This window comes from Apodemus sylvaticus, chromosome 22, assembly GCF_947179515.1.
Source record: "Apodemus sylvaticus chromosome 22, mApoSyl1.1, whole genome shotgun sequence".
Lineage (NCBI taxonomy): Eukaryota > Metazoa > Chordata > Mammalia > Rodentia > Muridae > Apodemus > Apodemus sylvaticus.
Genome location: NC_067493.1, coordinates 14,568,524 through 14,594,782, shown reverse-complemented (window position 1 = coordinate 14,594,782; position 26,259 = coordinate 14,568,524). Strand labels below are relative to the sequence as shown.

Below are 26,259 nucleotides of genomic sequence, written 5' to 3'. Positions count from 1 at the left end.
CAACACTGTGGACTGTATGACCAGGGATGAATGGCAAAAGCATTTAGTGTTACTTTTCTTAACTGAGAGCCCTTGGTTCCAGAGCACTCAGCCAGCTCCATGAATAATGTAGGTAGAGACACAGTAATGCACGTCAGTCACGGCTGTTCAAAGTGGCCGTAAGTCAGAAGCCAGAGCGTGGAAAGGAAAGGAACTACTGCTTTTCAATACGTACTTGGTGGCGTTTCATCAGTTTTGTGCTTCCAAACCAAGCATTTTGGATTTCCATGTAGGAGAGAGTAGAGACATGGTTGGCAGGAGACTCAGAGAGCTCTGAGAGGCTCCGGGCCCAAAGCCAAAGCCTTTTATTGTAGTCTTCACCTCAGCTCAGGCAGACCAAAGCTCTGAGGGTCAACCAGCCACGTCAGGGAACGTGGATCTGGTCCTCGGCTGCACGTGTGGAACCAGAGGAAGGGATTCCATGTGGGCTCTGACCCTTCTCCCCTCTGCCAACTTAGATGCATAGAGCCATCCATACCAAAGTCATGTACATAGGCAGCGTTCAGGCTGTGAGTCCAACAGCTACCTGGGGCTGGCAGGTAGGAAAACTAAATGATTTGCTACAGGGCTGCCGTATGCAAAGTTAAGATGGCAGATTCATCCCAATTCAGAGATGAGACTCATCATCTGGGCTTTCTCTAATTGTTATTATTGGGGTTATTTTTATATAACATTACTAATTACTAAGACACCAATTGGAAAATATTAAGTGTGTTGCTTATTGTCATGAAGATGTTGAGTGGATTCCAATAGTATTGATAATGGCATGGCAGGCAGGTCTTCTAACATGTGGCCTCATTCCTCCCAGTTACTAACAGTGACTCAAGAATAGGCCTATTATATATGTAAAGGTTATTTTATGGTTGAAGTCCTTGGGTTTTGTTAAACAGAAAATAAATTCAGTGGAAAACCCAATATAAATTCAATTCCATATACAATTTTAATAACCATAAAAGCACCATTATATAAGACACTTAAAATAATATTTCACAAAACATTAGAAAGAAGCTGTTGGCCAAAAATAAATAGAGCATACATCTCACATGGTCTTGTCATGGTCTTGTACCAGTGAATCTGATTCCAGCCTGCTGGGATTTAATTTGGACTCATAGATCCATAATCAATGAGGGCCATTCTACAGTTTACTGTCGCAACACCACCTAAAACAGTCAGACTGCTCATCTCGGTGGGTGGGCAAGACTTTCGTATCTCCTTGTATGACCTATGTCCTGGCTCCTCCTTGCTGTGCACTCCTAAACATCTGGGTTACTAATTAATATCACGTGACAGGCAGCATCTTAGAAATCACTTGATGATTCTTAAGAACTGGTGTTTTGCGAAAGCAGGTTTATTTACACTGTTGGACTATAAGCTAGAGGGAGGAGTTTGTCCGGACGCTGCTGTCTGCGGGGTCTGACTGTAACGGTACTGATTCCTCTTAGGTGCCTTTGTTACTAAGAATTCACAGGCATTTTTAACAGTGGTGCATCATTAAAATGAGGGAGTAACCCACCCCCTAATGTTCCCTTGAAGGACTGCACTCCCTTCTGCATTAGGTCTAAAAGTCAGCGCCATTAGAGTGATGGCTCAGGGCTCTAGAGCAGACAGATCATCAGAGCAGCAATGGTCTAAGATCTAATAGCTGCTTCCTGCCTCTGCCTCCCTCACCTCTCCAGCTCTATGGAAAAGATGGATTGGTCAGAGACGGTGGTACTGTAGCCTACAGTACTAGTGACATCTTGTTTCATTCATGACTCTAGGCAACTAATTGATAATCTTGGATTTCAGTTTCAAATCAACTCTTTCCCTGGAGAAAGACCCTGGGCTCCTCAGCCTATTCCCAGTATCAGGCCATGCGAACGGGCGCACGCTGACACTGCTTGTTGGAGATAACGAATATAACAACCTCTGTTCAGAAACTTCTGGGCTTGGGTTTTACACTGGAATTAGAGCTCTGGCTAAAACTGAACAAAGAATAAATACCAAAAATTGAAGTAGAAACGTTCTCTAGGAAAATTCTGCAGTGGCTGTACATGGGCCGTTAATATCCATGGTGGTAGCCGCCCCTTCTGTAGCTCTCGTTGGCATAGTGGCCATTAACCCTTCGGTTGGGCAGCTCTGTGTAGGTGTTCCAGTACCCAGAGCCACTGGACGGTGCGCTGTTCCTGTCCTGGTTTCTGTTCGCTCTGCTTGGCTTTTCTGCATGAAGGACACTGTGAAAGGTAACATTGTGTTCATACCGTTCTTTCATTCGGTGTATTTTTTCTCTTGGGACCCCATGAATGTTTCTTCTACATAGAAAAAAGAAAAAGAAAACCCACAAGTCTTAAGTTAAGGCAGTCTATCAAAATAAGTAACTTATATTACATACAAATCGTACACACTACATGGCTACTGCTTTGCCTCAGGAGACCAGGCAAAAGTATATGTCCTTATTGGTGAGGTACTTCTCCAGCTCTGCCACTGTTTCTCATGCTACTCTGCACACCCCCAAGACACCTAGGCTTAGCTTTAGAAAGACCTTTCTGAAAGAAGGCTTCAGACCTTTCTAAAGAAAGCCTAAGTGATGTTGACTTTGAACAAACACTGCAAGATGTAACTCAGGCAATTAGTGATCTGCTTGTTCATGGCATACATACATGTTATCAGTTTGGATACCAGTCTGATACCATTAAACGATGCTTACTAAAACAATCTTAAATTCCGGGATGGTACAAATACCAGTTGGGGATGTGGTTAGAAATTCAGTTGTCAAGATTTCAATTACAAACTAGAGTTCCTGAGCCATGTTAGATTTATCAACTAGGCAATTATGGGAATGACTATAGACTTGCTTTAGAAAATATTCTGCATCTATTGTATCATTTGGCATCAGGTAACACGGAATGTGGTTATCAGAAGCATTAAAAACCAAGTTACTGTTTGGACATGTGTTGCTGTATAAATCAAAGCAGCAAGAATGTGTCATGTTCTGCTTAACATCCAAAGATCTTGTCCCATGTGGAGCAATTGCCTTAAATGCTCATTAATGAGGAAGCAACTGAGCACAAAGTGAAGTATGGCCTTCTAAGGGACCAGGCCCAAGCCGAGGACTAGCATTTAGCGTCATGTTAGACAGCTGGCTCAAAGCTAAGGGCCTCGCATTAATAGTTCCAAAGTTATCAGTTTCTAAGAATTACCATTTCTGGTCTGAAAACTAGTCCATTCCCAGCCTGCAAAGATGCGTTTGTTCAGTCTGAAATTCCTGAAAACAGCGGGATACAGAATGAGGAACTAGGAAAACAAAGAGGTACCTTGCTAACTCTTGAACGTTGAATTTCCAGCGAGTGTCAGGTTCTCGGAATATAACTTCATAATTATTCTCAAGCGCCTGATTTTTCAGAAGCACATAAGACAGTGAAGACATGGCATGTAACTTGGGGATGTTCACATTCACTTATCATTCACCACACTCTTGTCCAAGTGCCCCCTGTTTTACAAATCACCCAGGCCCTAAATCTATCTCCTGCATTTCATCCCCACACCTAGTCTCTCCCGCTGTGTTAGACGTGTCTCAGTGTCAAAAGATGATGAGTTTTATCTAAAAGGCGTCTGAGCATCCTTAAGACGGATCACTGAACTCACGATGAAACAGGTGTGAACAGTGAACCTGGGGAATTCTGAAAGCCACTTCCACGATTATCTTGGCTGGCCTCCTCCCATCTTGGTTTGTAACCGAGAGCACCACTTATAAGAGTGATCCCCACATATTTTATATACTGTTTCCAGCAAACTCAGATCTTCCTGCTCTGCAGTGCTTGGTCCAATTTCTGTGAGTTTAGAAAATGAGTAAGGCTCTCTGTAAACATCGGAATGTTCTTTGCATCCGAAAGCTGACCACTTTGTTCACACAGCCCTCGGTTATCACTAGTGCTCGATGTGTTTAAAAACGTAATTAAATGAGCTAAGCTGAGGGATTTCCTCCTTGGGCAGCATGCATAAGTTGTGGTGTGCGGTTAGACCAGAGGGGGTTACAGTTAGTATTACACAAATCAAGACAGCCAAGAGAGGATGTTCCTGTCCCACCCAAAAGTGATGCTTGAGGTGGCAGATGATCTAAGTACCCTGACTCAGGCAGGAACACACTCACCAGAGCAGCCCCCTTCACTCCACGACCATGTAAGATCACTATTATTTATCAACTAATAAATACATTTTAAGTATTTTAAGTTTCCTCTTCACGCTTTGGCTAGGTGGTTCTATTCAGGAAAGAATTCAACTGTCACACTGTAAGAACAGCTAATGACTGGGTTAACAGCTGTGGCTGGCTGGTACCCAAAACTGAGAAGTGAAAGGACTTCCCGAAAGCCACCGACGGATGGTCCGTCATGCTGGTTCGAGCTGCGCCTGCGTGCAGCAGCTCTTTGTGGCCCCACGTGCCTCCTGTGGCCTTGAATGTGAACTCATCCAAGCTTTACCCCTGGGCCCGAGCAGAACTGACAGGAGGGCATCAGTAGACAGAAGCAAACCTGTCTATTTGCTATTTTGCCTAAATGTGGAGGGGGAAGATCCTTAAACTACCAGGAGCTCTGTGGATGACAACTCACGATACCCAGGGGCCATGTGGAACTCAAGAGGCTGTCTGCCTCCTGCTCTGTTTGTCAAATGAAAACTTGTTAGCATCAGATACAAACAGTCTGAAAGGCTCAAAATGGAGCGGAGTAATGTATTGATATTTGTATTCTACTGCCCTGATAGCATCATACTGTTAATCCTAAATCTGTCCATAGACTAAGAAATTCTGGTGCCCTGGAACTCCCAGCAAGAGTGCTGAGATCCCCGTCTACAGCAGGTAGCCCTGACTCACTGGGACCCACAGCCCGGCCAGTGAGTTCTCTAGTCTGTATCTCCATGCAAGCGTTCGTGGATGTTCCTCGGAACAGAAAGCAGCCACGACTGAAGAGCTAGCAAAGGGGCAGGCGGAGGCAGGCAGATCTTGAGGCCAGCCTGGTCCACATAGTGAGTTCTAGGACAGCCAGGGCTACATAGTGAGACCCTGTCTCAAAAAGAGAAAGGACGGAAGGAAGGAGGAAAATATCTACCAAGGACTCAGACTAAGTACTGAGGACCCTCAGAGGTAAAGTGGCCCCTCAGCAACTGAACAGCAGAGAAAGGCCAAGACAACATTCCCAACTTGACTGGCTCCTTGCGAGAACTACCATTAGTGAATGTGACATCATGGATGACTAGACAAAGAGGAAAGAACCAAGGTTTCAACTCCCTCAGAAAACATCCATTACTGAGAATTCAGAATGATACTTCTCCCTACCATGACTGCATAGGGCTTCATTTCCCAGGCGTGCAGGTTGGTGTTATCAATAATAATGGGGGATATGCCATTCCGCATTGCTTTCCTTGCTGTAACACAATGCAACACAATGGTGAACAACATGCAGCAGTCAGCAGTTCAAGCATCATCCACATTATCGTTACTGCCATTACAGGAGACTCCTCACACAGTTAAATGCTACACAGTGAAATGCTGAACCATTGTTGCGGGGTTCCATTTGCTGGAATCTACAGGGGTTAAAAGCCCTGTCATTCTTCCCAGTTAAAAAAAAAAAAAAAGTCAGAGCTTTTGGTTAAAGCTCTTTCCATGAAAGGTATTCATTTCAAAGCTGCTACAATGGACATGCATAAAGCCTCCCCAGGTTTGGAAAGGAATTTTGTCACCTCTTTTCTGGTTCCACTCATGAGCTTCCTCCAAGAAGTTGGGGTTGAACTCATAGGCGCCATCTTCCCTGAAGAAAAAGTCATCGGTGCTGAAAATCAGTGCTCTGGGGTAGTCACGCTGCAGCTGTCTGCAAAGTGGAGAAACAGAAAAGGGAGTCTCCCATGACAAACAGTTCCCTTCCATCTTCAGTGGCAGATAATAATTCTGAGACCTCCACATTTTGAATTTTTCAACTTCACTTAAAAGGAGAACCAATTATCTCCGGAAGTCATCCTTCCTCAACGGGAGGCAGGAGGCCGAGAGGCCGCTGCGCATGTTGCCAACTCTTAAAAGTGAGAGGTCACTGGTCACGGCCACTGCCTCCTGAGTCGACCCGGATCGACTAAAACTCCAAGGCTAGGTCGAGGGCGTGGTGACTGTTTCCTGGTGGACATCAGTTACCAGGGCCACTCCTCCGAGGCAGCAGTGCCCCCCACACCTCCCGTCGGGCACCATGCCCCCACACTGCAGCCCTTCCCTTGGCCCCTAAACTCTTACCTGTCCTGGGTCCCATTCCTCGGAGCTCTGATCTCTGTAAGGACCCATCTGAGCAACTAGTTCTTGCTGAGGTATGAAATGTGGATAAAGGAGATGTGTGTGAGCTACCCTCTGAGTTCTAACAATACCTAAACCAGTGGGAAAAAGCACAAGAGAAGGAGAGAGGTGAACCCAATGGTGCCCCTGTGCCTTCTTAACCCTACCACTCTGGGCCAACCGAAATATGAAAATGTCACAGAAAACAAGTAACATCACAGAGAGTGCCTTTATGCCTAACAGAGAGGGGAGTTAAGATCTGCAGGAAAGAATTTCAAAAGAGATGCTTTGGTTTGGGGTTGTGTCATATCTTGGAGCAGGTACTATCAAATCAGATAGTGGCCAGGTTGGTACTGAACAGCCTCCTTGTAATAAGAAACAAACAAAAACCAAAAACCCCAAACTGGAGAAGCTTATTATCTGTCCGATGGATGCCCAACAGATTCTGCTATTGAGTGGAATCCACTCCCACAGCTGTGGAGAGTGAAAAGGGCGGCAATACAACAGGCCAAGCAGGTGGAGGCACCACGCATGCCCTTTCAGTTTCTGGTCTCAGCAGAGATGGAGGTAGGCTATTTTAACTCAGCAAGAACAGGGAGCTATAGAGCTGGGCTCCATCCTCAAGCTTACCCCACAGCCGCCATGAACCCGTCTGTCTGAGCTTGTCTTCTTAGTTCTAAGCCACAGAGGACAATGCAGAGGACTGGAGGGTCAGCACTTTGTAAGGGGAAGGTACTCAGGAAACCTGAGGGTCAGTCATAACTTACCAACCCAGCCTGCTGACAGGACCCAAGCACAGAGCACCTCAGCATGGGGGCTTTCTGGGTGTTACAGTGGATGTCAGAGGTAAAGGGTAAGAGCTTCCGCTCTGACATGTCAGTACATACACAACCCAGAGACAAAACAAGCATCTCTACCTGCATTCTTCAGAGGTCGTGACAGCAGAGTTAGGGAAAAAGCGACAAAGTAAGTGCACTTTGTTACAGTCTGTGGTGGCACATGGGGAATCCAAGGAACACCTTGATTTTTAACAGCAACCTGACTGTCCTTAGTAGACTTGTGAGAACATGTAGGCATATATTTCGCTTTATTGTTTTTATCTTTATCTATTGGTACTCCATCTGCACACGGACCCACGGAATCCAGAAGAGGGCATCAGATCTCCTGCAGCTGGAATTACAGACAGCTGTGAGCACCGTGTGGGTGCTGGGAATCAAGAGGTTAAGAGCAGCAAGGGCTCCAACTCTTCAGCTCTGAGATTAAAATGTCCCTATCAAAGGATCAATTAGCCAACTTATTAAACCCCGACTGACAATTTCCAGACACTAAGTTACACAAAGTGTCAAGGCGCAAAAACTAAAGTAGTTACATTCAAGACTGGATGCGCTGGCTAAGGGACCAGGTCTCCTGCACAGTGTGTGTGACCCACATAGGACAAGCTGTACCAACAAAACACAAACAATTTGGGCCAGAAACAGCAACAGTTTGATAAGTGAGACATTGCAAAAGAGATAACATTTAATTTGGACCTTGAGGGTTGAGGAACTTTTTACCTCTTGCGAAAGGGGATAAGAGAAGGCAGGAGTGGCACACCCAGGGTGAATAAAAGCAGAGACAGATTCCTTGTAGTAAGTCGTCAGAAACGCTGCACGCAGAGAGGAACTTGGCAAGGTGGAAGCTGTCCGAAGTGTGACCCCAAACCTTGGAAGCCAAGCCGGGGACCGCAGACCACCCAAGTGGACAGGGTTATGGTAAAGACACTAAAAACCGTTCATGGTAGTTCTCACATACAGAAAGTCTGCTTATGGAAGGGAGAGGGAACTGGCTTGGGGAGTCACAGTTTGGGCTGAGTCAGCCCAAGAGTTCTGGTCTTGCCTGGTGTGTGTCCTTCACACAGTGAGATTGAGTTTCTGGTGGGCTGGCTTTGGCTGGTTCGGACTCTTCAGGTCCCTGGGCAGGAGGGCAGGAGTGGACACCATATTATGTCAGGCAAAGTGAATTAGTGTGAACTGGCAGGATAGAAATCAGTTTCAAGTTCTTGAAGGAATTGGGAACACGGGAAATATGGCAAGGCTCAGTGACGGACAGGTCTGGAGAGTGGTGAGGGGTGGGAGAAGTCGCCAGAGGGCAGAGGAGGACAAGCGGTCAGTCAGTCTCCACAGAGAACATTCGAGGAGCTTGCTGACCCAGCAGAAAAGGTCAAACCCACACCCAAAGCCCTGACCTCCAAGGCAAACAGTGACGTGACAGAGAGCAGAGTGAGGGAGGGGTGGTGGGTGTGGCAAGCCACTTCATAGACGGGTATTTTAAATTTTGCTGAGTGACGTAGACATTGGTCAACGCACTCAAGTTTCGGGTTATTTCATAAATATGACTTGTTCTAATAAAATCTACCATTCAAATGGAAGTCATTTGCCCTGTATCTCCCCCTGTGTGCTAAGTGACTGTTGAAACCAAGGCTTATTTTCTTCTGGACCCCTCCCCGCATCTACTGTCCCTCGTAGACTGGCTCTCACCTGTCTTCTGTCACTAGCCTTTCGTAGGTCTGGTTTGTTGAACCTTTCCAGAGATGAACCTTGCTTTCCATGTGTGATCTTTATGGGCTCTTGGTGGCTTTACGCTATGGACAGAAGTTTAAGCTTCTAGTGGTTTCTCTAGGTGGACTTAAAGACATGCTGTTTGCTGCACACTTTATTTCCTTCTTAGTCCCTTCTAGACAACACACAGAACAGAGCATTGCTGGCCTTTCTGACTTGGATTTTACTCAGAGTGATACTGCTCAGGCGCACCACGGGGCATCATGGGCTCTCCGTTTCTGAGACACATGTGACCATGGGCTCCACAGTCCTCCCAGCAAACTAGCAGAGTGCACATCACCCGTGTGGGGCCAGTCTTCTTTTCCCTTTGGTCTGTCCCTTTAATTTTTTTTTTTTTTGTTTTACTTCTATCTAAATGTCAAATTAGCACCAAAAGCCATAGCAACATCTTGAAAATTCAAGACAGTAGAAACACTAGCGACACAGAGGTGATTCTGTGACGGGCTTCAGAGAGGAGGGCCGTGCCTCAGTGCTAGCCTTCTCTAGGGTGGTCAGGAGCCTCATGCATTAGGGCAACTGAACAAATGAAGAACAGGGAGAAAATAGACATTGACTTCCATGTAGCTTCCCCTACTCCACTGCCCCCTCCCAATTCACTAAGGTCACGGGAGAAACTCGGGTGCTAATCCATACTTCGTGACTTACTCTCCCACAATTTTTTTTTAAAGATTTATTTATTCTTCAGACACTCCAGAAGAAGGAGTCTGATCTCATTACAGATGGTTGTGAGCCACCATGTGGTTGCTGGGATTTGAACTCAGGTCCTTCAGAAGAGCAGTCAGTGCTCTTAACCCCTGAGCCATCTCACCAGCCCCACTCTCCCACAATTATTTAGCCATCAAGAACTAGGATGTGATGGGCATCTATCAGCTGGGGACTTGCAGACTGGGAAGGTCTCCCTTGTACCCCTGACTTCGCATTTTCAGACATGCGTTAGTGGACAGATCCCTATTCAGGACCCAGCTTGGGCAATTACCCACCATAGTTCTGTGTATTGAACATCCTCTCAGTAAGTTCTCCCTAGAACTGAATTGTTTGGGTCTGAAGGTGAAAAGATCCACACATCCTCTCTGGTCAACATGTCTGATACACTTCATTTCCTCTCCCTTTTCCTTCTTTAGTTTGCACCTGGACCTTTTTTTGCTGCCCACAACTTCTAATTAGAAAATGTTCAAAATTATATACAAATGGGGGAAATACACAGCAATCGACACTGAGTACCCTCTGTCTAAAGTCACTAGATTGTCATATTTGGCCTCAATATTTCTGTCTCCTCTACTCAAGGTTCTTTATTCCTGGGTTCCTTCTCTGCCAACATTCTTCTAGGTAAGCACGATACTTGAATTCATATCATAAAGATTTCAAAATTTCCTCTCAACTCTCATAATTGAACTTTACTTTAATTCATTTTATTTATTTATTATTTTATTTTTATTTATTTATTTATTTAGGTTTTTTTCGAGACAGGGTTTCTCTGTATAGCCCTGGCTGTCCTGGAACTCACTCTGTAAACCAGGCTGGCCTGGAACTCAGAAATCCACCTGCCTCTGCCTCCTGAGTGCTGGGATAAAAGGCGTGCGCCACCACCACCTGGCTTTAATTCATTTTATGTTTAAATATTTAAAATTTCCTCTTGCGGTTCCCCAAACGATCTTCATTCATTCCAAGTGTTATCTTTGGTAATTTCTCTTTCTGGAAGAGTCCAGATGAGTTTCTGGTTGTTGCTCAGGATTGGGGCCAGACTAAACCTTGTTGGAAGGGTGTTACTGAGGAGAGATGTTTCTCCTGATCTCACGTGACGTCCACCCACTGTGCCCATGCAGACACAGTCCGTGTCCTCGAGTCTTCCACTGTGAAATAAGCCCATTGGCTGGCTTAGTGATGATGCAAGTGTGTGGAACCGAGACCACGTGACTCGCAGCTAGCCTGGCTTCCAGCAGCCTTCCCCACGCCTCCGACGCCCGGAGATCCCGCAAGTCTTCAGGTTTCTCATTTGGAATTCTCATCCCGTCTTCTAGGTAGACTTGTTTTATAACGAGCCTCCTCTCCGCTCTCGTCATGATCTCTATCTTACGTGTTTGTCCATTGCTAAGTAGCTCAAACTACTTTTGCTTCAGCTTCTCAAGAGCTGGGTCGCAGGCGTGCACCACCTTGCCCAGCCCATCCTACACCTGCTTGCTACAGTAGCTCTGACAGGCTTAAACTTCACTGTGCAGACCAGGATGGCCTCACAGTCACAGCCAATCCCCCTGCCTCTGTCTCCCAAACACTGGGATTCCAAGTTTAGCTCCTGATACACTGCTGGCTCCTCTTATGAAAAAGAGGCTCCAGCTTGTGAAAAGTATCGGTTTCTCCTAATGAACAAAGATACACATTGAAACATTAAAATGCCAGGTTGGGGGAGGGGGAGTAAGGATAGGTTCCTGTATTCTTTCATCTAAAAATAATTTCTAACATTTGATCTTATATAGAAAAAAAAATCTTTAAATCCTCTATTAATTGTGTGTGTTTATGCACAAATGTGAGGTCAGAGGACAAGTGTCAGGGGTCGTTTCTCTCCCTTCCAGGATTAAAGTAGGGCTGTAAAGCTTGGTGGCTAGTGCCATCACCTGGCCCAAAGTTTGTTTGTTTATTTGTTTGCTTGTTTCATTTCTTAAAAATGTATTTATTTATTATATGTAAGTACACTGGTTTTGTTATATGTAAGTACACTGTAGCTGTCTTCAGATACTTTTGCTTCTCACTCTGGCCCCACTTGCTTGCTTGCTGTAGCTGTCTTCAGACACCCCAGAAGAGGGCATCAGATCTGGGCATCAGATCTCATTACGGATGGTTGTGAGCCGTCATGTGGTTGCCGGGATTTGAACTCATAACCTTCGGAAGAGCAGTCAGCGCTCTTAACCGCTGAGCCATCTCTCAAGCCCGTTTGTTTCATTTCTGAGATGAGAGTCTCACTAGGTCGCCTGGCCTCACTGACTAGGAAGTCACAGAGATCAGACTGCCTGTGTCTCCCGGGTGCCAGCATTAAAGGCGTACGCCCGCACTCCCAGACTGTATCTTTAAAATGTTCTCCTTTTGGGTAAAAACAGGAATGTGATATAAATCATACCAAGTTTTCGCCAGCAGGTTTTTGTTTCCGTGACAAATTGTTTCTCATCCTATGAGATTTTTTTTTTCTGTGACATTTCAATGCACGGCAGCTTACGCTTATTCACAGGGACGTGCGACAGCTTACCTAAGAATTGCCTCTTGGCAGCCCAGTGTGCTATTCTTGCCGCCTCCTGCGTATTGAGCAGAGGCCCCTCGTCAGGAGGTTTATCTTACCGAATTCCACTTTCCTATAGGATAGAGCAATTGCTTTCTGATGTTATTTACAGGACTCTCTAGATTATAAAGGTTAAGTCTTCACAGATGTAGCCCTGCCACACAGAGCTTCTTTTATCTTCAAATGGTGCCTCTGATGGACATCAGAACAGTAGTTTGCACCCAGGATCGTGTCACCGTGCCAATATTCTACTGCATGTTCCTCCTCGGTCCATCTGAAACTTCACTTATACACAGGTTAGGTTAAGGACCTAACTTATGGGCTGGAGAGATGGCTCAGCAGTTAAGAGCACCGACTGCTCTTCCAGAGGTCCTGAGTTCAGTTCCCAGGAACCACATGGTGGCTCATGACCATTTGTAATGGGATCTGATGCCCTTTTCTGGTGTGTCTGAAGACAGCTACAGTGTACTCATGTACGTAAAATAAATAAAATATTTTAAAAAGTGTTAATTAAGGATCTAACTTGATTATTTTTCTACCTAGGACGCTAGTTGTCCCCAAACTGTTGCCTAAGTATCTCACCCTTTCCCATCATTTTGAAATACTTTCTACACTGTGCCACGTGACTGCACAGTTAGAGCTGTCACCCGGCTTTGTCATTTTGTTCCTAGGTTTAGATCAATCCGCTTGCCTTCCTTTTTTTTTTTTTTTTTTTTTTTTTTTTTTTGGTTTTTTGAGACAGGGTTTCTTTGTGTAGCCCTGGCTGTCCTGGAACTCACTCTGTAGACCAGCCTGGCCTCGAACTCAGAAATCCACCTGCCTCTGCCTCCCAAGTGCTGGGATTACAGGCGTGCACCACCACCGCCCGGCTCCTCTTGCCTTCTTTACTAGACTTTTTATTATATTCAGTGGTGAAAATAGTTCCTTTATAAAATTTTATACTTTTACTTTTTAACTATTGTTGTTGCAGAAGTGCCCCTGAACAATGTCAATGAGAAACGTTTCCTTCTTCCTCCATGATGGTTTCAGTGACTCTCCCAGAGTGGTCAGCAGCAAACGAAGACCCTGGTGTGTCCGAGCTCCCCCTAGCCTTTGTAACACTTTCACAAAGTAAACAATAGTTCCTCCAGTTTGCAGATAACGAGGCTGCTGCTTGGAGAGATTAAATGGCTGGCCAGGGTTCAGAGTTTCCAAGTGGCACTGCCAGCCGCATGTTCCTTCAGGTCTAGAGACAACCAGACTGCGTGGTGTCACAGCCTGGGCGCTCTTCTAGCTCTGACAGTGCATCCTGCTGTCTCACATACTGCGACATGTAGCCACAGTCTGCACACACGTGCCTTCACCTACAGTTACACCCTGCCTTTTCTTATGACACTTCCTTAAATAAAAAGAAAAGCCGGCATGTGTCTGTGAGTGCCTGGGTGTGTGTCTGGCACCGTGTTTCCTGTGGAGACCGGAAAAGCACATCAGATCCCCTCTCGCTCCAGTGTGAGATTAGAGATGGCCGTGGGCCACCACAGGGTTGTGAATGAAGCCAGCTTCTCTGTAACCCAGCCAGGGCTCTTAACCTCTGGACCATCTCCAGCGCCGATGATGACATTCTTACACTGAGTTACATCACTGAACTTTGGTCACATTTGTCCCGTCATCCTCGCCAGCCCTGTGCAGTCACCATTCCTAAGGGCGTCCCAGCCACCCTGCCCGGCAGCTCTTGGCTTCACGTTTGTCTGTGCCACAGGAAGAGGAAGAAACCCTGAAACTGCAGCTTTAAAGCACACGCTGTCACACGCTCCAGGAAATGACAGCACTGTGACAGCCTTCTCAGGGAGATGTCTTGGGACCCATTCCTGCCATCACTGTTGCGTCTTCAGCTCAAAGATGTCACATGTCACAAGCACTGCACGGGCCATATTCCCACTCTTAAGTTACTGTGTGGTTTTCTGCATTGCGACTCGGTTAACCTGTGACTCCAAAGAACTTTACAGCTCTAAAGTTTACCTCAGAGTCTTTAACACACACACACACAATCACCCCTACATGCTTCCCTCCCAGGTCCCCCATGAACATCTCCCTCACATCCCGCCCCTCCTCACCACCCCCCCCCCCACCAAGGTCCTTTTCCTTTGTAAGCTGCTTTTCAGTCAACAGCCTTCTTCAGAGCCCTTACTCCTCTCTGCATGGCAGACAGCCTTGCAACATAAACCAGGAGTTCAGCCCCTAGGCTGACAGGGCAAGGCTGACCCTGCTGACCATCCACCCAGCGCTGTCATCACACCATCTCCTGATGGTGCTGGGGCTCAGTTCAGCCAGCGGCCGCTTTACCCCTGAGGCTCCTCCTGGGCTTCACTTCCGCTCTCCAGAGCACCCTCCCGGAACCACGGGGTTAATTCCCTTACATCGCACACTTGTTTCCCTGCCGCTAGTGCATTAGGCCTCCCTGGGCAAGGAGCTGATGTTTTTCACTAGTGCTTCCCAAGTACCTAGAACATTGCCTGAAATATGAGTGGAAGGATGGAGTGTTGCATATTTTAGATCTCATGTTGATACACAGTTATAGTCATCCCCTATAACTCCCACATAGCACTCCATTATCCCACGATTTAAAGCAAGCAAACAAGGCTGGAGAGGTGGCTCAGTGGTTAAGAGCACTGACTGCTCTTCCAGAGGTCCTGAGTTCAAATCCCAGCAACCACATGGTGGCTCACAGCCATCTGTGATGGGATCCGATGCCCTCTTCTGGTGTGTCTGGTATACACAGCGACAGTGTACTCATCACGTTCATAAAACAAACAAACAAAAAACCACACAAACCCAGGTTCTGATCCCAGAGCCCTCACACTAACCCCCTAGGTCAGAATGCTAAAGATAAAACATAGCCTATCAATTTCTAGCTTTCTCTACAGACACTTGGGGTGCTCACAATGATGCCTGTCGGGAAGAAATTCCAACGTCTGATCTCCTATGCACATTTTGGGACATGGGGGTGCACACTTCAAGTGCACTAGCTCCGAAGGGCTTTGGGATTTTCACTTTGTTTGTATAGGGTGTGTAACACGGTAAAGCACAGGCCCTCTGGAACCGGCTTCCTCCTCCAGGATAGAAGAAGACATGCTCCCTGGAGGCAGGGTTTCTGTGTCCGGTCTGGCACTCTTACCTCGGCATCTAGAATGAATGCCAGGCACGCAGGACGTAACAAATACTTGGAGAATGAAGAATGGCTTTTCCCCCCTTAATATACAATTTACTTTCATTTTATGTTGGCTATGTTTTGGCTGCATGTATGTCTATGTCAGAAACCCTGAAACACGAGTTACCACAGGTGGCTTCGAGCTGCCACGTAGGTGCTGGGAATCGAGCCCCGGATCCTCTGAGAACACAGCCAGTGCTTTCAACCACTGAGCCATCTCTCCAGCCCTGAGGGATGCCATGTTCTTTAGCCACAACTTTGCAAGTTCTTTTCGTAGGGTCCCAAACTGTGTGATACTGTTCTCAAGGTCAGCCTCCAGAAAGGCCTGGGAGCGAGGAGGAGTCTACCAAGCACCCAGCAGCTTGAGAGCGGGGAGGAGCCCTGGGCAGCTTCCTGAGGGCCGGTCCTGCCAGCCCCCACTTTAGGGCCGAGGCCCGACCTTGGGAGATGGGCCTCAGTCTCCACTGTATCTCTCAGTTCTTTTCTCAGTACCTCACTAGATAAGCAGCCTTCCACTTCCTGAGACAGCTCTACTGAGTCAAAGGGCCACAAAGGCTAGTAAGTTCCGGGGCTAGCCTACGGTTCACTCTCTCACTTCCAAAGCAGGCCGTGTTTGTGAGATCCAGCAGCAGACGGCAGTTTGGGCCGACCAGCTCTAGATAAGCTCTTCTTGCTATCTGACTTGTGAACAGCCTGCAGGTCTAGCGATGGGCTCTGCTCTCTGCGACTCTGCTCAGCTCGTCAACCATGAACACTTGTTCTCAGAGCTGGGATCAGGAACCAGGGATCAGGAACCGGGAACCAGCCCAGGCTTTTAGTTGGTCCAGGGGCAGCCACCCAGGTCACTCGTGACCCTCACTTTACTGACGATCACAGGCAGTGGCAACCACATATTTGATCTTAATTTTTTTTAAAGATTTATTTATTTTATGTATATGAGTACACTACAGCTGTCTTCAGACACACCAGAAGAGTGCATCGGAAACCATTACAGATGGTTGTGAGCCACCATGTGGTTTCTGGGATTCGAACTCAGGACCTCTGGAAGAACAGTCAGTGCTCCTAACTGCTGAGCCATCGCTCCAGCCCCTTGATCTTAATTTTTAAACCTATTTTTAATTTAGAGATCAAAGAAAGGGGCGTTTATCAAATGTCTTCATACATTTAAAAAAAAAAAAGGGATCTCGGTATCGAATGCTATCTGGGATGCATGGTCTAGCCTGCTCTCCCGTGTATTTTTTTTGCACCACACGCTCCTCCCCTCATATCTGTTCACACAGCAGCTTCCTCTTGCTTTTCTTCCTTCCTCAAAAGCCACAGTAGCATCTGAACTTCTGTCTCTGAGGCAGTCTCCAGAGTTGCCCTTCATTAACAATCCATGCAACAACTCTTAGTTAATTCCTACAAGATGCAAGACTTCTTTTGGAGGCAGAACAGAAAATAAAGATAGTATTTGTTGAGCTGGAGAGATGGCCCAGCAGTTAAGAGCACTGACTGCTCTTCCAAAGATCTTGAGTTCAATTCCCAGCAACCACATGGTGGCTCACAGCCATCCGTAATGAGATCTGATTCCCATCTTCTGGTGTGTCTGAAGACAGCTATGGTGTATTCATATACATAAAATAAATAATTCTTTTTTATTTTTTTTTATTTTTAAATTTTTTTTTTTTTTTTTTTGGATTTTTGGATTTGTTTTTTTCGAGGCAGGGTTTCTCTGTGTAGCCCTGGCTGTCCTAGAACTCACTCTGTAGATCAGGCTGGCCTCGAACTCAGAAATCTGCCTGCCTCTGCCTCCCAGAGTGCTGGGATTACAGGCGTGTACCACCACCACCTGGCTAATTCTTTTCTTTTCTTTCTTTCTTTCTTTTCTTTTTTTTTTTTAAAGGGCAGTATTTGTTGAAACAGGATTTCACTAATATAGTCCAGGCTGGCCTTGAACTTACAGCAATCCTCCTGCCTCAGACTCAGTAAGTGCCAGCATACAGGTATATAACTCAGATATAGTTTTATAGAGAGATAAAGATGTAGATCAGATACGATAGTCTTAATCCGTCCACTAGCCTCTTTTATGCTTTGGTTCAGGCCTGGAGATGGAGGTCTGTGGGAGTGTGCTTGCCTGCCGTGTGTAGGACTCTAGATCTAAGCCCAAATATTGAAAACACGTGGTGGCAGTGGGCTTGGCTCTATGACCTTGATGGAGGTATTTAACATAGCAGAGTCTAGGTCTCAGAAGAACACTGCTAGAGTTTCTTAGCAACCTCCTTAGCCACACCCCCTAGCCTTAGCCACACCCCCTTAGCCTTAGCCCCACCCCTTAGCCTTAGCCACACCCTGTGGCCTTAGCCACACCCCTTAGCCTTAGCCACACCCCGTAGCCTTTCTGTGAAGTTGCTGGTCTTTGATTTCTGCACCCACTTCTTCTGCCTCTCCAATCGTAGGCCACACCTGCAGTACTACAAGCCCCCATCAGCTGCTCCTCCCTCGTGGCCCCATCAGTGCCAGGACACACGGTGATGAGGTTTCTTCACTGCGGGGGCCACTTTCCCTAACTTGGCCATTTGTGAGTGATAATAAACTTATAAACTCCGACTTCTTGTAAACCTCCTATAGCATTTAAGCCTCCATTTGTCTAAGCTCCAGAGGGAGGTAATGCCAGGACCCTAGTTAGTGAAACCATGGAAAACTGGAAATGCTAGTAATCGTTTCCCACAGTGGCCTGAACCACCAGAGGTCTGAGCTGTCACCTGCCTGTCACTGTATTGTGATGTATAAAAAATGGAATACTGTCAACTCTGTGTCTTGGTCTTCCTTCTGTGAAGGAGAGCCACTGGTCGTCCAGGAACCGGTCCCTGTTCTCAGTGATCTGTCCCCATGGCCTTTCTCCTCACCTGTTTGTCCCCACATCTTATTAGACAAGCATCCCTCCAGTCCTGAGAGATGTGAATGAGGAGAAAGGACAGTCATTAGGCAGCGAGTCGAGTGTGTTGGTGCCAGAGGGTGAAGATCACAGAGGGACCAGCATGTGACCAACCCTGTGGTGAAGACCTGGCTTTCTCAGGTAGGGAAAGATGAAAAGAAAAAAAAGTTCAAAGAACAGACAGAAGAATGAAGATGTTTAATTTTTCAAACACGGCTACTTGAATGAATGGCTGAATAAAAAGACTCCTATTGCAGTTCACAATGACGCGTTAGTTGTATACCCACACAGTGGGATATTTTATTCACACATAAAATCAGGATGTTCTCATATGTGGCCCAAGCATGAGCCTTGGGACTGTGCACCGAGTGAGGCGTAGGACAGATACTTATGATTCACATATATGACGCACTTAGACCAGCAAGAACACAGAGGCACCAAGTAACTTGCAGGCTGCAGGAATAAAGGAGAGAGAAGGCTTTACTGCTACGGGGCGGCTTCTGTCCAGGGTGATGAAATAAAGACGGTGGTAGTCAGTGCACAGGTACTGATCCTTAGCCTTTAAAGAGGTGAAAGTAACCACAGTGGAGACATTAACGGACACACACTCATCTGCATGCACACACGCATGCGCACACACATACAGTTCTGGACCACAAGGCAAAGAGTAAAAGGGTCTCCCAACTTTTAAAAGCTTTATTTTTATTATGTCTGTGTGTGTGTCTGTGTGTGCATGTGCATTTGTGCATGCACACACACACACACATACACACACACATGTGTGATGTGCATGTGGCATGATGTACCACAAAGACTGTGGTGGCCAAGGCTGGAGAGATGGCTCGGTGGTTAAGAGCACCAACTGTTCTTCTGAAGGTCCTGAGATCAAATCCCAGCAACCACATGGTGGCTCACAACCATCCGTAAAGAGATCTGATGCCCCCTTCTGGTGTGTCTGAAGACAGCTACAGTGTACTTACATATAATAAATAAATAAATCTTAAAAAAAAAAAAAAGACTGTGGTGACCAGAGGACAACCTTATACTGTCAGTTTCCCCCCTCACCTTTCTGTGGGCCCTAGGGACTGAACCGAGGTTTTCAGGCCTACACAGCAAGCACTTCAAAGACCTGCTGTGCCATCTCTTGGGCACAATGTTCAATATTTAATTGTCTCCAAGATCCAGCTTTGGGCCTGTGGGTTCAAGGCTAAGAAAGCTCCCCTTCAGTCAAGCCCAGCCGATCAGCAAGTGCTTTCCCATTCCCCACTCTACTTCAAGGCCTAGACAAGACCCACCTCCAGGTGGAGGAGACTGCCCCTAACAGGCTTCCACACTCTGCCGCAGCTCCCTTAGCCTTGAAGGCTATCGGCCCGAGGCACTGTGCCACTGCCCGGCCCTTGCCTACAGAGAGAACTGATTGCTACTTGTTAATTTGTCTCTGCTTGTTACTTTGAAACACCTTCTACAGCCTTATTGGATGTAAGTCTCAGTAAGCAAGGGAACATGGTGTCCCCTGACTAGTGACTAATGCCACGCTGGCCCTCACATCCCACAGCGCCTGTGTTTACTGCACTCTGTAATCTGTATTTGTGGGGTTGGCTCCTGTTAACAGCGAAGAACCTCACGTGTTAAGGAAACAAGATAAAGGGCTGGAGAGATGGCTCAGTGGTTAAGAGCACTGACTGCTCTTCCGATGGTCCTGAGTTCAAATCCCAGCAACCACATGGTGGCTCACAACCATCAGTCACGAGATCTGACGCCCTCTTCTGGTGTGTCTGAAGACAGCTACAGAGTACTCATCATATACATAAAATAAATAAAATCTTTTTAAAACAAAGGAAACAAGATAAAATGCCATAGATATTAAAAGGTTCATCGCCTCATGGGTTTCCTAGCGAATGTCCAACTGGAAATCAACCTATGAAGGACTTTTCATTGAGAGAAGGACATAGTTACCAGCCAAGTCATTAAACACAGAGCCTTTTCCTTGGCGCCTTGATGTTTCGCTTTAAAACGTTACCAAGCCCGGAGGGAGGGCTCAGCAGTTAAGAGCACTTGTTGCTCTTCAGGGAGCCCGGGTTTGACTCCCAGCACCCACAAGATGGTTCACCACCGTCTGCAACTCTACTTCCAGAGGAGGCAATGCCTTCTCCTGATGTCTCTAGGCATCAAGCACACATGTGGTAAACATACATGTGTGTAGGCAAAACAACCACACACACATCTCTTTCAAAAGTTTCTTTTCTTTCTTTTTTTTTTTAAAGTAACCAAGCAACATGCAATTATCGCTGAAAATTAGAAAACGACTTAGGGGAAGTCTCCGGCCCCACATCAGCCGGAAGTCTCCGGCCCCACTCCTGACAGTCAGCAGCACGGGCGTCTACTCTTCTCGCTCAGTCTGTTCTTTTCTAAGCATCTACACAGACCTCTTTCTTTGAGCATAAAAATGAGGTTTGCGTGTCTGTGTAGAGCTTTCTGCTTAGTTTGCTTTTCGTTTTGGGGACAGGATGTCACATATCCCCAGGTTGGTCTTGAACTCACAATGTAGCCTTAAGTCCTGATACTCCTCTCCTGTCTCTACTGCCCAAGTACTGGGATCCCCAGTGTACATCACCACAGCTGCTCTCTGTGATGCCGGAGACTGAATGCAAGGCTTCATGCATATCAGGCAAACATTCTGTCCGCTGAGCTGCAGGCTGACACCTGTGCATATCTTTTAAGACAGGCTTTAATTTCAGGAAAGAATACATTTACAAGGTACATGCGTGTGTGTATGCATGTGTGTGTGTGTGTGTGTGTGTGTACGCACACGCGTGCTTCCATCAGTGACTGTGCGACTCATACATAAGTCAATCTATTTTTATATTTACTATTTAATTAATATATTATATTTATTTAAGTTGTCTTACTTTTTTTCTGTCACATAAAATATCTCTTGCCGGGTGGTGGTGGCCGCACGCCTGTAATCCCAGCACCTGGGAGGCAGAGGCAGGCGGATTTCTGAGTTCAAGGCCAGCCTGGTCTACAGAGTGAGTTCCAGGACAGCTAGGGCTACACAGAGAAACCCTGTCTTGAAAAAAGAAAAACCAAATAAAATAAAAATAAAAAGAAATAAAATCTCTCTGAAGAACATTCCTCTGCATCCACACGCTTGTCCAAGCGTTTCATCAGGATGAGTTCCCAGAACTGGAATAGTCTGTCGTAAGCAGCTATCCCCAAACAATGCTTAGCTAAAAGCAGATTCTAAATGTAGCTTTAGAGCACACGCTAGCTCAAGTACTGCCATGGGGTTAAAAATGTTTAAACCAGATAAACCCCAATTTAAAAAGAGAATCTAAAGAATTCAGAAAGATGTTTTTCATATCCCAGATAGTTGGACGTATCAAAAGACACAGGTGAAGATTCTAGAATATAATGTTGACTTGAAAGACAAGACATATCCTATTTTTAAAAGAGATTTTTTTTTTTTATTCGTTATTGAGTCAAATGAGATAAAGGTTAAACCGGAGAAGATCAGCCCATATTTGCACAAACTAACTTCCTCCAACATTAAACTAGAAAGTTTTATTACGGTCTGATTTAAGAAATACACGTCCGTTATAGAAAATGTGTAAAGCATAAAGAGAAAATGACCCCCAGCATCTAGCAAGTGCGTAATAACCTTAGAGTTTCTATGGCCTACACAGTGTACCTAAACCAGTCTTCTAGTCTACTCTTTCCTACTCCCTCCCGAGAAAACACGGTCAGGGAAGGCCTTGCTGACCTGTTCCTGCTTGCTCTGGGCTGCAACCCACCCTGCTGAACTTTATATCTAAACCCACAGCCCACACGGAAGCACGCCAGGCTCCTGAGGTCCGCATACAATGCCCATCCCGGCACAGCAGGGGGGCCGAGACCAGGCAGGCTTCCTCCAGACCTCAGCCAAGTGTGCCCCTGGAACTCGGAGGGCTCATCTCAGCCTATCAGTCACCTAACTAGTAACTACATCTCCAGTGAGTGGCAGAGCTTGGCTAGGAGGCCATATTTGACTCGAGGCCAGTGCTCTTTAGGTCTGGCAACAGGAAGCTGAGAGAAAGATTCCTATTAAACCCTCTAAGTTAATCACCTCTTAGTAATCACGGGGTGGCTGAAGACAGCAGCTAGCTGGTGACAAGGCAGACCTACAGCAGGCCTCTGCTTTCAGGCCCCGGGCTCACCCAATCTGTCCCTACAGGTGTTTAACGAGATGTTCTCTTGTCCATGTCTTCTGCTTAGTCACATGTCAAGCAGGAATTAAAATCCTAGAAGTGTAGGAAAGGAGAGACAGAAAGGACCCCTAAAAGACTCCCCAGGGACAAGCCCTGGCTTCCCAGTGCCGACCCTCGCTTGGGCTCTGCTCTCTTTCCTGTTCTCTGAGCATGATTAGAGATGTCATGGCTAAAAGTTTCTTCCTTCTCTGACTTTCAGCGTGTGATCGAGTATAGGTTTGCAAAGCGAAAGTGAGATTGAACAAGATTTGGCATCCTGAAAACACCTGGTAACAGATGGACCCCGCTGTGAATTGCTGTATCACCACCAAATTACCAACTCGTCCGGGGTTCCAAGGAGATTCCCCACACCACCCAACCTGCCACTGCCAGGAGCCTCCGGAAAGAACATACAGAAGGGTGTCTTAGAAAAGGGTACCAATGTGGCCTCTGCAAGTCACCTATCCTTTTAAGATGCAAAGGTAGCAATCAGCTGGATGCTTCTCCTCCACAACTCAACTAGAACCCCAATACAAATGTCAGTCCCTTATTGGGCCATGTCAGTTTCCCACCATCCACATCCAAACAGACTCAGGCCCTCCCCCTATGATCACTACCTGGTGCCATGGAAATCAGCATGTGACCGCGGGCCACCTTGATTCTTCAGCGGTTCCGGGGTCCTAGGGCTAGCCTTATCTGATGAGATGGCAAGCACACGGGTAGCAAGTGACTGCTTCTACCGACTAGTGTGTGCCCGATAACGTTCATGGAGGGTAAGACATGGCCCCTATCTTCAAGTATCGCACAGAAGGAAAAAAAAAAAAAAAAAGCGATCGTGTGCAAACCTAAGCGCAGTCACAGAGATGTAAACAGGAGCCAGGGCGCTGAGAAGGGCGGCTTCTACGGCAGGGTGAGGCAGCTGCGAGGGGAGGTAATAGAACCGGTTTTAAAAGGCTAGTGAGATCAGTCGGGCAAAGGTGGGAAAGCCAGGCAGGAGGGCCAGCATCATCAACCACAGCAAGGAGACAAACAGTCCAATGTTGCTGGAACACCAAGTGCAGGGCGGGGAGTGGAGGGCGTTCAGGCTGGAGCAGCGGGCCTAGCAAGGTGCAGCAGGCAGCAAGCCCGCGCGCGCAGTTCTCTCCGCGCGGGGACCGGAGGGGCCGCTTACGCAATTGGCAAGTGAACGAATTTGGGCGCCCGCGGAGAGGCTGTCAGTGGCGGCCGGTGGTGGCGCCGCCAGCCCGCCCCTCCCCAGAGCACCTGTGCGCCTTCGCAGCCGCCAAAGCGGACGCAGGCTGCGCCGATCCACCAGATCTCAAAGCGGCCCCCGGGCCCCGGCCAGTGCCGCGCGGACCCCCGACCCGGACCCCCCCGAACTCGCTCCGGTGACAGCGCCTGCTGTGGACGCCGTGGCGGCTGCCTGCGGGGGAGTGGGGTTTCTCTGCAGTCGCCGCCAGGTTTTGCCGAAGAGCAGTCCCCGCGGGCCTCCCCGACCCGGGGCTGGGGGGGGACGAAGGTTGCCCGGGGGCACCAGGCCGGGCGCGGCGGGGAAGGGCCGGCGGCGGCGTCTGGGGCTTGCGCAAGGCGCAGTGCCGAGGTCCGTCCTCCCGGGCCGGCGCGCGGCAAAGCTCTCGGGCGCGCGGGGCAAGGGCAGGGGCGGCGCGCGGAGCCGCTCGGGGCAGGGGCGCGCGTGGGCGCCAGGCCGCTCTCATTACCTGGCCAGCGTGGTTTTCCCCGAGCCCGGGAGGCCGCGCAGGAGGTAGAGGTGCTTTCGAAAGCTGTGGCGGCGCGGAGGCGGCCCCCGCGCGGGCGGCGGCCGAGGAGGCGGCTGCTGCTGCCGCTGTTGGAGGCTCAGCCTCCCGAACGATTCCAGAAAACTGTCCTCCATGGGGAGGGGGCTGGCGGCGAGGGCCCTGGGCTCCCTTCCTGAAGTCACGATCTTGGCCAAAGCTGTTGTTTTTGTGACTCTCCGGCCATGTGATAGATGGAGGGGCGGGCGCTCGGAGCCCAGCCCCTCCTCCCCGGCCCCGCGAACCGCGGGAGGGGGCGTCTCTACCTGCGAGGCCCGGGCGATGAGTCTGACAGCCGGGGAAGCGTGGGTGACGCAGCCCCCAGCGCCCCCTCCAGCTCTCCCCCCACCCCCGCTGCCTTCCACCGCCCTTCTCAAGGGAAGGGGTCCGGCCCCGGGGACACAGTGGGAGGTTTCCCTGCAGTCACCGTGAAAGCCCAGCCCTCTGCTACAGCTCTGTCACTTCACTTCAGACAGGCCTAGACCTTGAAAGTAAATACTTTCCGTTGGAGATTAGAGAATGTGACCAGCGCATCAGAGCAGTCACAGTAAAGGCCATTGTCTCCCTTACTGCCCGGGCATCTGCACCTGGCTGGGGTCCCAAGGGCTGAGGAACAGTCCTTCAGGATCCTGTACAGTTCTTAGTACTGCTATCGACCTGCCAAAACTATCCTTAAAAGGCTATGTGCAACTTTTAAGTCTCTTCTTACTTCTCGGGTCTCAGGTGAACTCAGGAGGTTTCACGAACACCTTCAGCTGCTACGTAACAGGGGAGATTGTCCTGGTCCCATTTATAGAAAACCAAGTTCAAGTTGCGGGAGTTGGCGGCACCCATTGGTAGGGACTGGCTGTGACTCTCCACTATTTCCCTATAGAAGCAAAAGAATGGCCCTGGTTTTCAGAATGAAACTGTTCAAAATTTACATCCTAGAACATCTGAGATATCGGTGGCTTTGGCTACAACTGTTGTAAAAAATAAAAACATTTTGTGTCTGGCACCTAAGGTGCGGGCATTACAGAAGGAACTGTGGAGAAAGAAGCCGTGCCTTTCTACGACTCAGAATCTATGTCCAAACCAGAGATTTCCTGATCGTCACGGTAGGAAGGGGCTGTGCACGCAGGGAGGGCGGCTGCCTGCTCGGTCGGGCTAGCTTTGGACTTCCCAGGGGTGGGGGGTGGGGTGAGGCTGCTCCCCACCCCACCCCCGGGAATTCCCCTCCCGTTTCAAGCTACTTCTTTAGTCCTTCTTAGTACTGCAAAAGCTGTGTGCTCCTGGGGAAGTATGAGGAACCGAGAAGACACGTTTGTCCCAACAGCAGTGACCTTTAGCTTATATACGCACGGTTTACATTTGGGGAAGTAAATCTGCACCCCGAACCCATCTTTATCACACGTTTGCAAACACGGTTTCCTAGGCCTCAAATACTTTCTTTTTCTTTCTAATCCTCTGCTGTCCAGTAAGGAACTACTAGTCACATAAGGCCACGGAGCATTTGGGGTGTAGATGGTACAAAATGGGGTTAAAGGGCTCGGTTTGGCAGTACCTTAAATCGGAATGATGCAGAGTAGATTAGCATGGCCCCACGAAAATTCCTGAAGTGTTCCATATTTTTACGGGTCATGCCTTTCTTGTTTAGTATAGACAGACCTTAACCCTGGTCACCCATTAATCCCTGTTTTTCTAGAATAAAACAAAATAAAACAAGCAAATCCAAAAATGTGTTTTTTTTGAGGTTTGAGGGCTGAGGAGATAGATAGCTCAGTAGGCTAGAGTCATGGTGTACAAACGTGAGGACATGAATTCAAATCCACAACCCCCATGTAACAGGAAGGGTGTGGCTGCACTTGGAACCCTAGTGCTGAGAGGGGTGGAGATAGACTGCCTTGGCGGAGTCCACTGCTCAGCAGCTGCAGCCTCAGTGAGAGACCCTGTCTGAAAGGAATAAGACA

The 26,259-nt window shown here is 47.8% G+C and overlaps 1 protein-coding gene across 1 annotated transcript; it reads right to left on the bottom strand.

The window, feature by feature from the left end:
• Window positions 1-956: 956 nt before the first annotated feature.
• N4bp2l1 (NEDD4 binding protein 2 like 1) lies at window positions 957-24,577 on the bottom strand. Its single transcript, XM_052168723.1, has 5 exons — window positions 24,236-24,577; window positions 5,752-5,879; window positions 5,348-5,436; window positions 3,333-3,409; window positions 957-2,330 (listed from the first exon to the last, which is right to left on the bottom strand). Exons 1-5 carry the CDS (start codon window positions 24,406-24,408, stop codon window positions 2,081-2,083), a joined length of 717 nt encoding a protein of 238 aa, XP_052024683.1. The 5' UTR covers window positions 24,409-24,577; the 3' UTR covers window positions 957-2,080.
• Window positions 24,578-26,259: the final 1,682 nt, after the last annotated feature.